This window comes from Chelonoidis abingdonii, chromosome 20 (genome assembly GCF_003597395.2).
Source record: "Chelonoidis abingdonii isolate Lonesome George chromosome 20, CheloAbing_2.0, whole genome shotgun sequence".
Lineage (NCBI taxonomy): Eukaryota > Metazoa > Chordata > Testudines > Testudinidae > Chelonoidis > Chelonoidis abingdonii.
Window position 1 is genome coordinate 4,652,468 of NC_133788.1, and position 11,686 is coordinate 4,664,153.

The 11,686-nt window shown below is 45.7% G+C and overlaps 1 protein-coding gene, 1 long non-coding RNA gene and 1 other non-coding gene across 4 annotated transcripts; 2 read left to right on the top strand and 1 right to left on the bottom strand.

The window, feature by feature from the left end:
* Nucleotides 1-3,537: 3,537 nt before the first annotated feature.
* On the top strand, nucleotides 3,538-6,273 carry LOC142045787 (uncharacterized). Its single transcript, XR_012654657.1, has 2 exons — nucleotides 3,538-3,871; nucleotides 4,891-6,273. It is a non-coding gene; the product is annotated as an uncharacterized LOC142045787 (long non-coding RNA).
* On the top strand, nucleotides 4,365-4,459 carry LOC116830289 (Z30 small nucleolar RNA). Its single transcript, XR_004374924.1, has one exon. It is a non-coding gene; the product is annotated as a Z30 small nucleolar RNA (small nucleolar RNA).
* On the bottom strand, nucleotides 5,062-11,686 carry PEX12 (peroxisomal biogenesis factor 12). Of its 2 annotated transcripts, none has more exons than XM_032789661.2 (3): nucleotides 11,258-11,686; nucleotides 9,090-9,643; nucleotides 5,062-8,284 (listed from the first exon to the last, which is right to left on the bottom strand). In XM_032789661.2, the coding sequence occupies exons 1-3, from the start codon at nucleotides 11,381-11,383 to the stop codon at nucleotides 7,885-7,887; spliced, it is 1,080 nt and encodes a 359-aa protein (XP_032645552.1). In that variant the 5' UTR covers nucleotides 11,384-11,686; the 3' UTR covers nucleotides 5,062-7,884. The 2 variants fall into 2 exon arrangements, with proteins under 2 accessions (XP_032645552.1, XP_032645553.1); XM_032789662.2 differs by having other exon boundaries at nucleotides 9,540-9,643; nucleotides 11,258-11,570.

Genomic DNA, 11,686 nt, shown 5'->3' on the forward strand with positions numbered 1-11,686 from the left:
AAACTATAATGGGATTCAAAAAAGAATTAAAGAAATTCATGCAGGGACATCATTTCAGATGGGGGGAGGGGGAGACAACTTTAACCGTGATTACATGAGCTACTTAGGCCAGGGGCTCTCCCTAAACAAGCAGCAGCCTGACTTAGAGAAGCATTGACTTAAGGGACACTGATAAGGCTTAAAATTTTAAAGCACACTCTTACTCTTGACTACAACAATGGAAACAACTGTACAAAAATCTAGATTACTTTGTATCACTTAGCCTATTTACTTTTTGCAGTTCACCAAGCTTAGAACAGATCACTTAATGTTTGGAAACATCCTACTAGGAAAAGGCCCTGTAACTTTATACTGAACCTGCCTAGGGCTCTAGGGGTGATAGGTCAGTACAAATACTAGACAAGAAACTGACTTTAAACAGGTGTGAAACTGACACTTTCAAGTCACTTTCACAGTATTGCCAACCCCAAAAGTTCAAAAATTATGAGTCAGGCTCACCAAAAATCATGAGATTGTCTCAGAAATAATGAGATCATTTAAAAATAACAGATTTGGTGTTCTTTTTGTTTGCTTTCTGAGCCTTGAGGGTGCACATTTTGAATCTTTCTGCACAGCCATGAGGGCCAGAAACTCACTTTTTCTTTGAGAATGAATGCTGAAATCATCACAGATCCACTTGACTGCAGGAGCTGGGGCTTTAAGGAAAACAATAATTATCATGAGACTCATGACAAAACCTTCCAGTCCTTAATCAGGTAAAACTTCTATTGCCATCAGCGCCTCCACTCATGGATATTAACATGTGTTCAACAATTATACACTTCATACTTAACTATCTTGAGCCATCTTATCCAGGGCTACATATTTTATATGCATTGGCTCAGGGACTATATTTTCTGGCATATTCTGAACAACGTTGAGCTCACAGATGGTGTCAGTGAATAAGAACATAAGAATGGTCATACTGGGTCAGACCAATGGTCTGTCTAGCCCAGTATCCTGTCTTCCAACATTGGCCAATACCAGGTGCTTCAGAAGGAATGAATAGAACAGGTGACCATGAAGTGATCCATCCCCTGTCACCCATTCCCTGCTTCTGGCAAACAGAGGCTAGGGACACAATAATACAGTATCACGAATAATACAAATTATGACAATAATAGTCGACTTTATGGATACTATGGATGCAATTTGTTCTTTATTCTGGAATTGGCCTGAATACAGCTGAAACCCTAAGAATTTGAGGCATAAACACATCTGATACTCATACCACACATTCTCATTCCTTCCTTTTCCCAAACTCAGAAGAAAAAACAACAAAACAAAATGGTTTTTGGTTAAAATATAAAATTTCACAGCAGCCATTGCTCTACAGCCCAGCATGGGGTAGAACCTGCCACCCCTTGGGGGTTAAAATGATCTCTTCTCATCTGACTCTCATTCTCTCTCTATTTTTCTTCACCTTCCTGACCTTTGTGCTGCTTTTCATGCTGTCAACCATGACATCCTTCTTCTCAATAGCCTGGGAGTCTCAGAGAACTGGTCTTCTTGGTTTTGCTCCCATGTATCAGAGTTCTCTTTTTTTGCAGCACGGAGCAGAGAGAAAGGCTGGTCCAGTGGAGAGAAAGCTAGCCCGCAGAGACCTGGGTTCTATTTCCCCATGGACTTGCTGAATGATCTCAGGCCAGTGTTTCAAAGGTTTTTAGGCACCCCAAAATGCAGCTAGGCATCTAGTGGGGTTTACAAAGCACCTAACCTTGTAGGTACTTTTGAAAATCCCAGTAGGTGCCTAAATACCTTTGAAAATGTGGCTGTTAGTGTGTGTATGCCTCAGTGCCCATCAACTCTACCTCACCAAGGGAGAGGCTGTGAGGAAAAATTGGTTAGACTTTGTGAGGTGCTCAAATACTACAGTGATGGGGCCACATAACTACCACAGGTCGAGTGGGAACCTTGCTATACCATTGCTCACCCTTCCCTTGGTTTAGGCCCCTTCTTTTCACCTATCCCCCTCACATCTCCCTCTTTTCCGAACGTAACCTTGGCTCAGAAGATTTGGCTGTATTTCTTCTGAGTTCCCTGCTTTCTGTATTCAAGTCCAGATCCTTAATTTAATTACTAGCTCTTTCTAATCTTAATCACTCAGCCTGTTTTTAAGCAAAATGCTGACTCCCTGCCCCAGGGGCACAAGCAGAGACCAGCCCGCTCTTCCGATGAATTTATATTCCACACACAGGCTACAGGGCAGTTAAGAGCTCTACCTGGGGCTAGGACATACTCTGCGAGCAGCGCTCCTGTATGAAACTCAGGGGGCCAGGGGGGCTACATTGTTTGCTTTCAAGGAGCTTGGCTTTTTATGTGAGGAAGGAGTCTCAGAAATAATAAGAAACTGATGTTAGCAGAGTGCTCATGCTCAGGACTGTGATCACATCACAATATGAACCCTGAGCCCAACACTGCACTGCCCACCTGTTTCCTTGTAACCAGGTCAGTTTATAAGGTTAGCAGCTTGTTCTCAAAGACAAAGAGCCAAACGTTGGTTGACGGTGGGGGAGGGAGAAATGCCACCCGGAAAAGGAAAGGGGCTGAGTCCTGACTGGATGGTCACCGGTTCTGTTCATCACCTCTGGGGCACCTGGCATTGGCCACTGTCAGAAGACAGGACACTGGGCTGGATGGACCTTTGGTCTGACCCAACCTGGCCGCTCTTATGACTTCCAAATTGAGCTGCCTGAGCCCAGCCTTTCAGCACAGCTCTGATCAGCCGCCCCTGCCAGTCACGGGTCCGAGTCCGGTTCACACTAACGCCGCTATGGCAGTGCCAGCGTGCAAGGGCCTTACAGTGGCCGTTAGTGATATTTACACTCACTTTACACGCCAGACTGGAATCCTGGCCCCAGTGAGGTCAGAGGCAGAACTCCGAGGGGTGTCAAGTGGCCCTCAAGCACCCGACCCCCAAAGCTCACGCTCCAAAACGTCTGTTAGTCTATAAGGCGCCCCAGGACTCTGCTGCTTGTGCAGATCCAGACTAACACGGGGACGCCTCTGATAAGTGGCCCCCAAGAGACCATTGCTGCTCTCGGTCACACACGCTCCAGACGAATCGCAATGGCGGTTTCACGGCCCTTACCCCGTGTTCCTGCGCAGGGGATCCGCCCCGGAGCTGCACTCGGATTTCGGACCCAGGCGAGGTCCGTGTGAAATCACCATGGAGAAAACAGTTACACCCGCCGCAGGCACGGACCGGGTCCCGGCAGTGCTGCCCGCGCCCTGCGAGTCTCACCTCGCGTCTGTTCTCTGCGGAGTCCGCTCCGCGCGACGAGAGTCTCTAAGGAGCGATCCAAACTTCCCGCCCTCCAGGCGCTGACAGAAACTTCCGGCGGCTTAGACCCCGCCCCTCCCCCTTAGACCCCGCCCCTTAGCGCAGCTCTGACGTTCCAGGGCCCCGCCCCTCCGGGAGCCAGCCCCGCCCCCCAGCACAGCCTTGAGGTTCCAGAGCCCCGCCACTGCCGGAGTCAGCTGACCCGTGACCCAGACGGGGCGCTGTGATTGGCTGCCAGGAAGGGTCAGTGGGGCCGGAGACCAGCATGGCGGAGCGCAGCGTGGAGCCAGGGGGGAGCGGGCGGAGCTGGCCGAGCCCCAGAGCGGGGGCGGAGCCGGGGCAGGCGGGCCGGGCCCGGCCCCAGCCGCACTAGTATAGAGCTAAGGGAAGTGGCTGGTTTAAACGGGCTCCGAGGTCCTGCTCCTGCGCTGGGGGGTGTCTCTGCTTCGGGCCGGCGGGGTGTGTGGGGCACAAGGTCGCTCCAGCTCCCTGCTGCTCACTCAGCCTGCGGCCACTGCTGCACTACAGCCGCCCAGCTCCCGGCTGCAGGTACACAGGGCCCGAATGTATAAGATCTTGGAGTTAGGCTGGGGAGGAGAGAAGGTCTGGGAAGGGCCTTCTCAAGTAAAGAGAGCACTGTCTGAAACAGTGATACTCAGACTGAGCTTCGAGAGCCACGGGGTCTCTTTTAATGTGTCTTCTGTGGCTCTTTGTAGCACATGCTATTAAAACATTGTGTAACCTAATTATTAACCAAGCAGGATGCTTTTACTATGTTATTAACCAGTTGTATTGATAAAACAACACAGGGTCAGTGATTTTGCTCTAAAAATATATAAAATATTTAAAAATAGGAAATGGAAATAATGAATTCATACTACTGTGGCTCTTCTGGGTAATGTTGATTGTCAGTTTGGCTCCTGAACCAGTGAGGTCTTAGTATCACTGGTCTAAAAATAGCGTTTCAGTTTCAGAATTAGAATTAGTGGTGCTTTTTGCCACAGAAAGTAGGTTATGTATTGGAAGAGTGAGATGTGCCTACAGCAATGATGAGTGAAGTATAGTCTGATCTGGTATTGTCAAGATTTTGTCTTGGTTCTGACCAGGGTGTGATAATGTAATCTTCTCTCTGAGCTGATTCTGGTTACATTAATCTAGAATTAACTATTCTTTCTTTGGACAGTAAATATTTTATACATCCTTTAAACCGACTGAACTTGTTTCTAAGCAGCCATCCGGACAGGAGCTATTAGTGGGGGAAAATGAGGAATCCAGTGTTAGCTTCTTATATAAAGCTTTACTCAAAAAATGAGTTAATGCAATCAGTTGTGTTGGGACCACTGCATCTTGACGTATTTCTGAGGATACAGTGAAAGCAGGTTACATTCCTAAGTTCTCTCTCTTTCTTATAATGAGGATGACCTATTAAGTCTTGGATGTCCTTCCATTTTATTTACCTTTTTATAAAATATGCAAACTTGGTTAAATTGTAAATGAGTCAATTATGCAATAGCTATTAATGAGGCCTTTTTAAACTATGTTCTAATTCAGCTCTCATTTTTTTTCAGGTCAGGGTAACAGTTGCATGTTCAGATGTCTGTTCACATGGAACACAATGGACTAATTGGAGCATCAAATCCAACACAGTATCTTTGTAAGACTGGGTGGGGATTTTAGAGCAATACTGAATGCTTAAAGGATGTAACCAATTAAGTAAAGCCTGCTTCATTAGAAAGAGATGCCAGGGTAGAAAAAGATATATTATTTTTCTACTTAAAACAATTATTGAAGTGCAAATACAGACTGAAGGTCCAGTGTCGTTTACAGTAATTCCTCACTTAACATTGTAGTTATGTTCCTGAAAAATGCTACTTTAAGTGAAATGATGGTAAGCGAATCCAATTTCCCCATAAGAATTAATGTAAATTGTGGGGGATTAGATTCCAGGGAAATCTTTTTTACCAGACAAGACATCATATTCATATACTGTATAAGTTTTAAACAAAATTTAATACTGTACACAGCAATGATGACCGCATGGCAGAGAGAGACAGACAGACACACACACCATGTGTAAGAGAGAGAGCTGCGCATTGTCCCTTTAGGTACGCTGACCCCACTCTAAGTACATTGTTGGCAGCAGCTGCTGTCTCAACTTGCTGATCTACTTAAAAAGGCAAACTCCCTTCATCCTAAGCCCTGTCATGGCCCCCTGCTCTGTGGGGAACTTATGTGGCGGGGGGGGAAGGTGAGCTGCCGGTCCACCCTGCTTCCAAGCCCCCACTAGCTAGCTCCAACAGGCTGCTCTTTCTGCAAGCAGTGGACAGAGCAGGTGGCTGCTGAATAACATTATAAGGGAGCATTGCACAACTTTAAATGAGCATGTTCTCTAATTGATAAGTAACAAAACAATGTTCACTGGGATGACTAAGTGGGGAGTTACTGTACTGACTTTGAAATTTTATAAATCTTAAGTCATGACACTAATGAATCACTGACTTAAAATTAATTTAAAAGGTTCAAAGTCCATAGGACTAAGCATAATTCAACAGAAATGTCAGTGATCAGTCATGGGCTGCAATAAGGAGACAAACTGTTTTCTTTACTTCTGCTAGCTGAGAGTGAGCAGCTCTATTGGACACCAAAAGATCCTGGAAAAAAATTAACCCTAAAACCACCTTTTCAATAAACACTCTAGCCCCAGACTGGTAACCTTTATTTACATGAGCAGTTGTACTGGAGTCAGTGAGACTATGTTTGTAGATTTGTGTAATCAAGCCTTCTGGGACTGGCCATGTTGTAAGGTTGTATTGTTCTCCTGGAGCATCATGGTTATCACATTTTCAGAAAAAATGTAACAACTGTTGGGAAATACTTGCTGAAGCAAGATGTAATGGATGATATGAATTAATTCCAAATCTGAGCTATATTAAAAAGCCTTGTAAAATCTACTTAATCTTGAATAATCTTTCACTGAGTGTGACTTTTTTTTTTCTTCAAATAAGGTGTGTTTGCATGAGCTCACTTATTTATCTATATTTGTAGATCTCATAGTATTTGTGGAGGCAGCAAAATGAGCCTGCCTTCCTATTAATATGCTTCCAAAGGTAGAGGTAGCCATTAGCACTGGTCTGGTATCTAAAGTGATGGCTTTTCATTTTAACAGTGTACAGGAGTTAGGGACCCTTCTTGGGCCTCAAAGGATTAAAAAAAAAAAAAAAAAAAGCCAGCAAAACTTGGCTCTTAATGTGAAAAGATTGTACAAGTTCTTTGCAGCATGTTGTTAGAAGGCTAAATTGCTGTTTCTGTAATATATTGTAATACCATACCAGCTAGGATAGTCTACTGCTGCCCTCTGTGTTTTCAATAGAAAACAAGGTTCACACTTCATGAAAAGCCACTCCTTCCAACTGGCTAAAATGACCTGTGCTTAACTAGATCAACCAAAGTGCTGTGGAAGCAGGAATCACCTTAAGATCACCACTAGCCAACTTTGATCTCTAAGCAGGCTGATTATCGAAGGAGACATTTCAGTATGACCAAATGGACATAAGGTGCTAAATGAAGCTATACTACACCAGTCCTAATTAAAACTAGCAAACTGTAGCCTAAGTCTTGGCTCCTCTTCAGTATGAGGGCATTGCTCCCTGATCACAACTTCCACCATGTGTGATTTTTACTATGACCTTTGGGTCTCCACCAACTGTCCATATATTATGATGAAAACAGCTACAGTCTGATTCAGTTCATGCAAATGTAAACTTTCAGATGAGCAGTTTGAGTGGTTTAAACCATTAGATACTAGACTTATTCCACTTCTGTTTAGGTCTTAATTCCCAGTATCATGATAGATAGGAAGGAAGAGAGAAGCAGCTTTGCAATGTCAATAATCACTAACAGATTTGAGGATATATTAAATGAAGCAAGTCTGCATCGGCACGATTCCAGTTTTTATCTGGCTTCAGTCACATATGCTCAATAAACCCAATTCAGACAGAGGTCATCCTTTCCCTGGCTTGGGCTAATGCTGCCTGGCTTGCTAACATCACCCCTGAGTTGTCCAAGGGGAGATTTGGGGAGGGAGGGGGGTTAAATTTATGGCAAATTGTCATGAATTGTGGGTCTAGCCCTGTTCTGTAATGCTCCCTTGTGAATGCCAAGATTGAATAGTCTGGAAACAGAGCTGGGGAGAACATGATAAATCTTAGGAACCTAGGAGATGCCAGGCTGGAACTGAGTAGTGGTTTATTTAGGGCTGTATCTGCCTTTGAAAGTGTTCAGCACCAGAGCCTTCTGGTTGAGAGTCTCAGCCTAGCCCTAGCATCTCAGAATTGGATAGAGCAGCATTTAAGGCAGCAAAAACCTAATGCTGCTGCTGAACCTAGTGTCCAAATGTGCCTTAGAGCCTGATTATTCTGCTGATAAATGGTCACTGTACCTTTTGCTGCCCTAGTAATGTGTTGTACACAGTCCAGCTGGCACAAAAGTTGTGTTCCAGTACGTATACAGTGCCTGAACCAATTATGGATCTGCTTTGTAAGTGTCAGTGCCGTCCACTCCCTTCAACTTTCAGGGGCGTATAGCTTAACAAGGTGCTGCAGCTCTGTAGCATAGCCGGTGATGGGGCACCTTTGGTGACTCTTTACATAAGTGTAGATACAGCGATAACAAAACACAAAGCCGGATGTGGAGAGGACTGTGTCGTTGGCTCGGATTTTGCGGCACAAGGGGCACACTGTCTTCAGTTTTGGTAAGAGAGGTGAGCCTGTGGCGTAGTCCAGGTGTACGGGTGGCGGAGGAGTAGGCAACGCAGTCAATGATTTGATGGTCTCCTGGTTCTCAGATGAGTACCACCAGTCCAGAAACTGCAGGAAAAACATGCCCACGGAGAGGCTGGTGGACAGGGATAAGGCAACTCCCCCCAATGCTTTTTTCACTGCTGATTGCACTTGCTCCTTAATGCTGCAGCAGGGAGAAAAGGTACAGACAGAAAATTAGCACCCTGCCTACTCACCTGTGTAAACTAATAGTGCTGATAGACAATAGTGCAGAGGCAGTACCCAACTGCATACCAGAGAGACTTCAGGGCTAGTCAGTACCGCTTTTTAAAAAGATACCTTGTTACAAATGTGTGATGTTAACATTCTTTAGAATCAACTGAGGAAACAAACAGGTATTTTAGGGAGGTGTAATTTGGTGCATGGAACTTTTTTAAAATTTGGAAAGTAGGTCCAGACCCATTGAAGTTCTTAGGTGGAAGGAGTGGGGTTGAGAAGGATTGGGGTACAAAGGAATTAACCCATCGTTTAGTTTCAAAGCAGGTTCGGGTTGGCAGTGTCCAGAACTCACTGCCTTCTGGTCAGGATTTCTGTAGGAACAGAAATGCTAGTCCCATTCCATTGGCGGACAGTTGGTCCCACTCACCCACTTTGGTGGAAGTTTCAGAAGACTACCCAAGGATTGAACAGGTCACAGAGACTGAACTCCTGCAAGTTAAGGCAGTTTTGGAACCAGGGACCTCTGAAGTTAACTCTGACAGGCAGGCTACTAGACTCTGCTCCCCACTTCAAACAAGGTCACATTCAGGTTTTAAATATAAAGGAAACATTTGACAATATTAAAAGCCCTGTTTGAGGCCCATGCAGTACCTCTTAATACTGAGACAGTTTTATGCTAAAGCACGATCTGGGAATAGAAAGCCCCAAAGATTCCCACATGAGACTGCAATAATTCTAAATTGTATTTGTCTGTCTCCTTTCTAACTCACCTGTGAGCTGGCTGTTGGCTTGCAGTAGCTACTGCTAATTTCTGCTCCAATGCCTGGATGTCCTCTGCTGTCAGCCTAACCAGGCGTACACCAGCCAGGCCCAGCAGTGGGGAATGATGCTGAGCCTTACCAAGGATATAGCACAGCTGCTGGCTGAGAAACCAGCCCTCCCAGGCCATGTTTACAAAGGGATAGGCTGCTAAAAAGGCCCTGTAAAAGCGCTTCCAGGAGGATGATGGAGGATGGATGGAATATTCGTCCTCTTCCCTCAGACTGGAAACCAGTTTCTCCAACTTTGTTTTCAGATAAGGAATGAGAACCAACAAGAGCAGAGACTTCCAGTGTTGCTTCTTTGGCAGCCCAGCACTGGCCAGCTGATGCAGCTCCTTGCTGTCTCCCACTGCTATCCTCTTTAGGCCATAGAAGTTTTCTGAAAAAGAGGCACTACACCTGGACAGAAAATGCTGCTGGAGCAACAGATCCAGGAGGGTGTAGATCTCATCAAACCAATGCCAGAGGAAACCACAGCGGCCAGGATTGGATTCAGCAAGCACCTAACATAAGATACAGGGAAGGAAATGGTGTCAAAGAGCCACTCAGTTAAAGCAATTATGGCCTATGTATCCAGTGAAAGAAATGGTTCAGAAACAGAGACTTGAGCAGTGATCAGAATAAACCACTAGCTAATAGAACTTTGGCCCCATGGGGAAAATTAAATCCTTCAGTTTGCTACCAGCATACGACTGGCAATACTGTATCTATGTGTGACTTAAGCCAGATGTGAATTCCAGGGATGAAAGGTGAGTAAAGGGCATTTCACAGGGGACATGGTAGCGATCCCCCTCAAACACTGTCTGCGTATGTATCCTTGCTGAGCTGGAGACTCAAATGCACTGTATGTATTTGTGTTTTCCCTCCATGAACATTTGTTCGATATAAATGCCTTAGTACTCCATGTCTGGAACTAAAGTAGCATTGTCAGCAACAGTCCAGGCAGAAGGACTTAGATCTGGGCACTCATCCCTTTGTGTGCTAGAGAAAAAGATGATCTAAGCACAGAGCCAAGACCTCATGAGTTCCAGTCAGCCCTAGTTCTGCTTTTGACCTTGTCTGTTTTTTTGGACAAGCCACTTTACTTCACTGCTTGAGTGTCCCCAGCTGGAGAAAACTTTTCCCTCCCTCACAGGCTTGCTGAGAGGATTAGTTAATGTTTGCATAGTGATCTGAAAATGGGGAGTGGTAATCCAGTGCACTAATTATATGCAATTTATCCCATTCTTCAACAGCACAAAAGAAATGTCCTGTACCTACCACAGGGCAACTTACTTTCCACACAGAGGAGACCTTTAATTTTATTTCTGGGAGTCCAGCGTTCTCAGCTCCTGTGCCATTATAGCAACAGCAGTGGAGAGAGGTTACAATCTGTGTGCTATACTGAGCCAGTGCACCTGCTCAGGCACAGGAGTTCTGTATCCTAAGATAGCACTTTGCCCTTTTACAGCACCTTCCATTTAACAATCACCAAAGTACTTTCCCAACCTTAATTAATTAGCTCTCCCAACCTCTGTGTGAGGTATGTATTATCCCTCATTTTACAGATAGAAAAACCAAGGCACAAAGAAATGAAGTGACTTGCCTAGGGTCTATGGAGAGTCAGTGTCAGAGCCAGGAATAGGATACTGATTCTGCTTTAATCATTAGCCTGTACTGCTTCTCATGGATAGGCTAACTGACACCAAGCACATGCTTGACACACATTCGAATTGTGATTCAACTTGAACACTCACTCATTTTCAGAATCATGACACAAAAAACCTTGTCTTCTAAGGTTCAATCCATAGCACATGTTTATGATGGAGTAATAAGCCCCTGCCAAGAGGTGTTTCCAGTGAAAATACTGGCATATGGCCTTCCTTGAAATAACACTGCTGCAGTACATTTTGTAAATGCAATCGACTAACACAGTCACTGAGAGTCCAATGCTATAAGCAGAAGATGCTAGGTGGAGACATTAGAAGGTACTATTCCCCCTATGAAATACACATACCTTTTAACTTGGCCTAATGGAACAGCAAACTCACGTAATGCTATATTTTATATGTTCACATTTCTCCTGCTCTATGGATGCCACCTCCCTAAAGTCGGGGGGGGAGAGGGGGCATCTTTACCTTGACCACATGCTGAAGGGCAGGTCTCACTGCTGACATCAAGCTGTCCTGGGCCACCACTTCAAAGACGGAAGGCCTGTCATCGCTGGCTGAAGCAGCGGTGAGATGCGCCCCGTGCTCCGCCATGGCTGGCTCCGCGCAGAAGGATCCTGACCTGCCCACGGTATCTGGGACAAAGGAAACAGGAGTTGTTGGGGGGGGGGGGAGGGGTGTTAATGCTCAAAGTCCTTCCCAGCCCAAGGGAAAGGGCTGCGGGCTGAGCAGCTGCTGTGACGCTGGCGTCTGTGCCCCCACGAGGGACCGGGGGGGGCACCGGGGGGCTGGGCTGGCTCAGCAGGTGGGCGAAGGAGCCTCCAGAAAATGGGTGAAAAACGCCATGGAAACAGCCTCGGCGATCGGCCCCCGGGGGGTCCGAGATCGGGGGGGGGG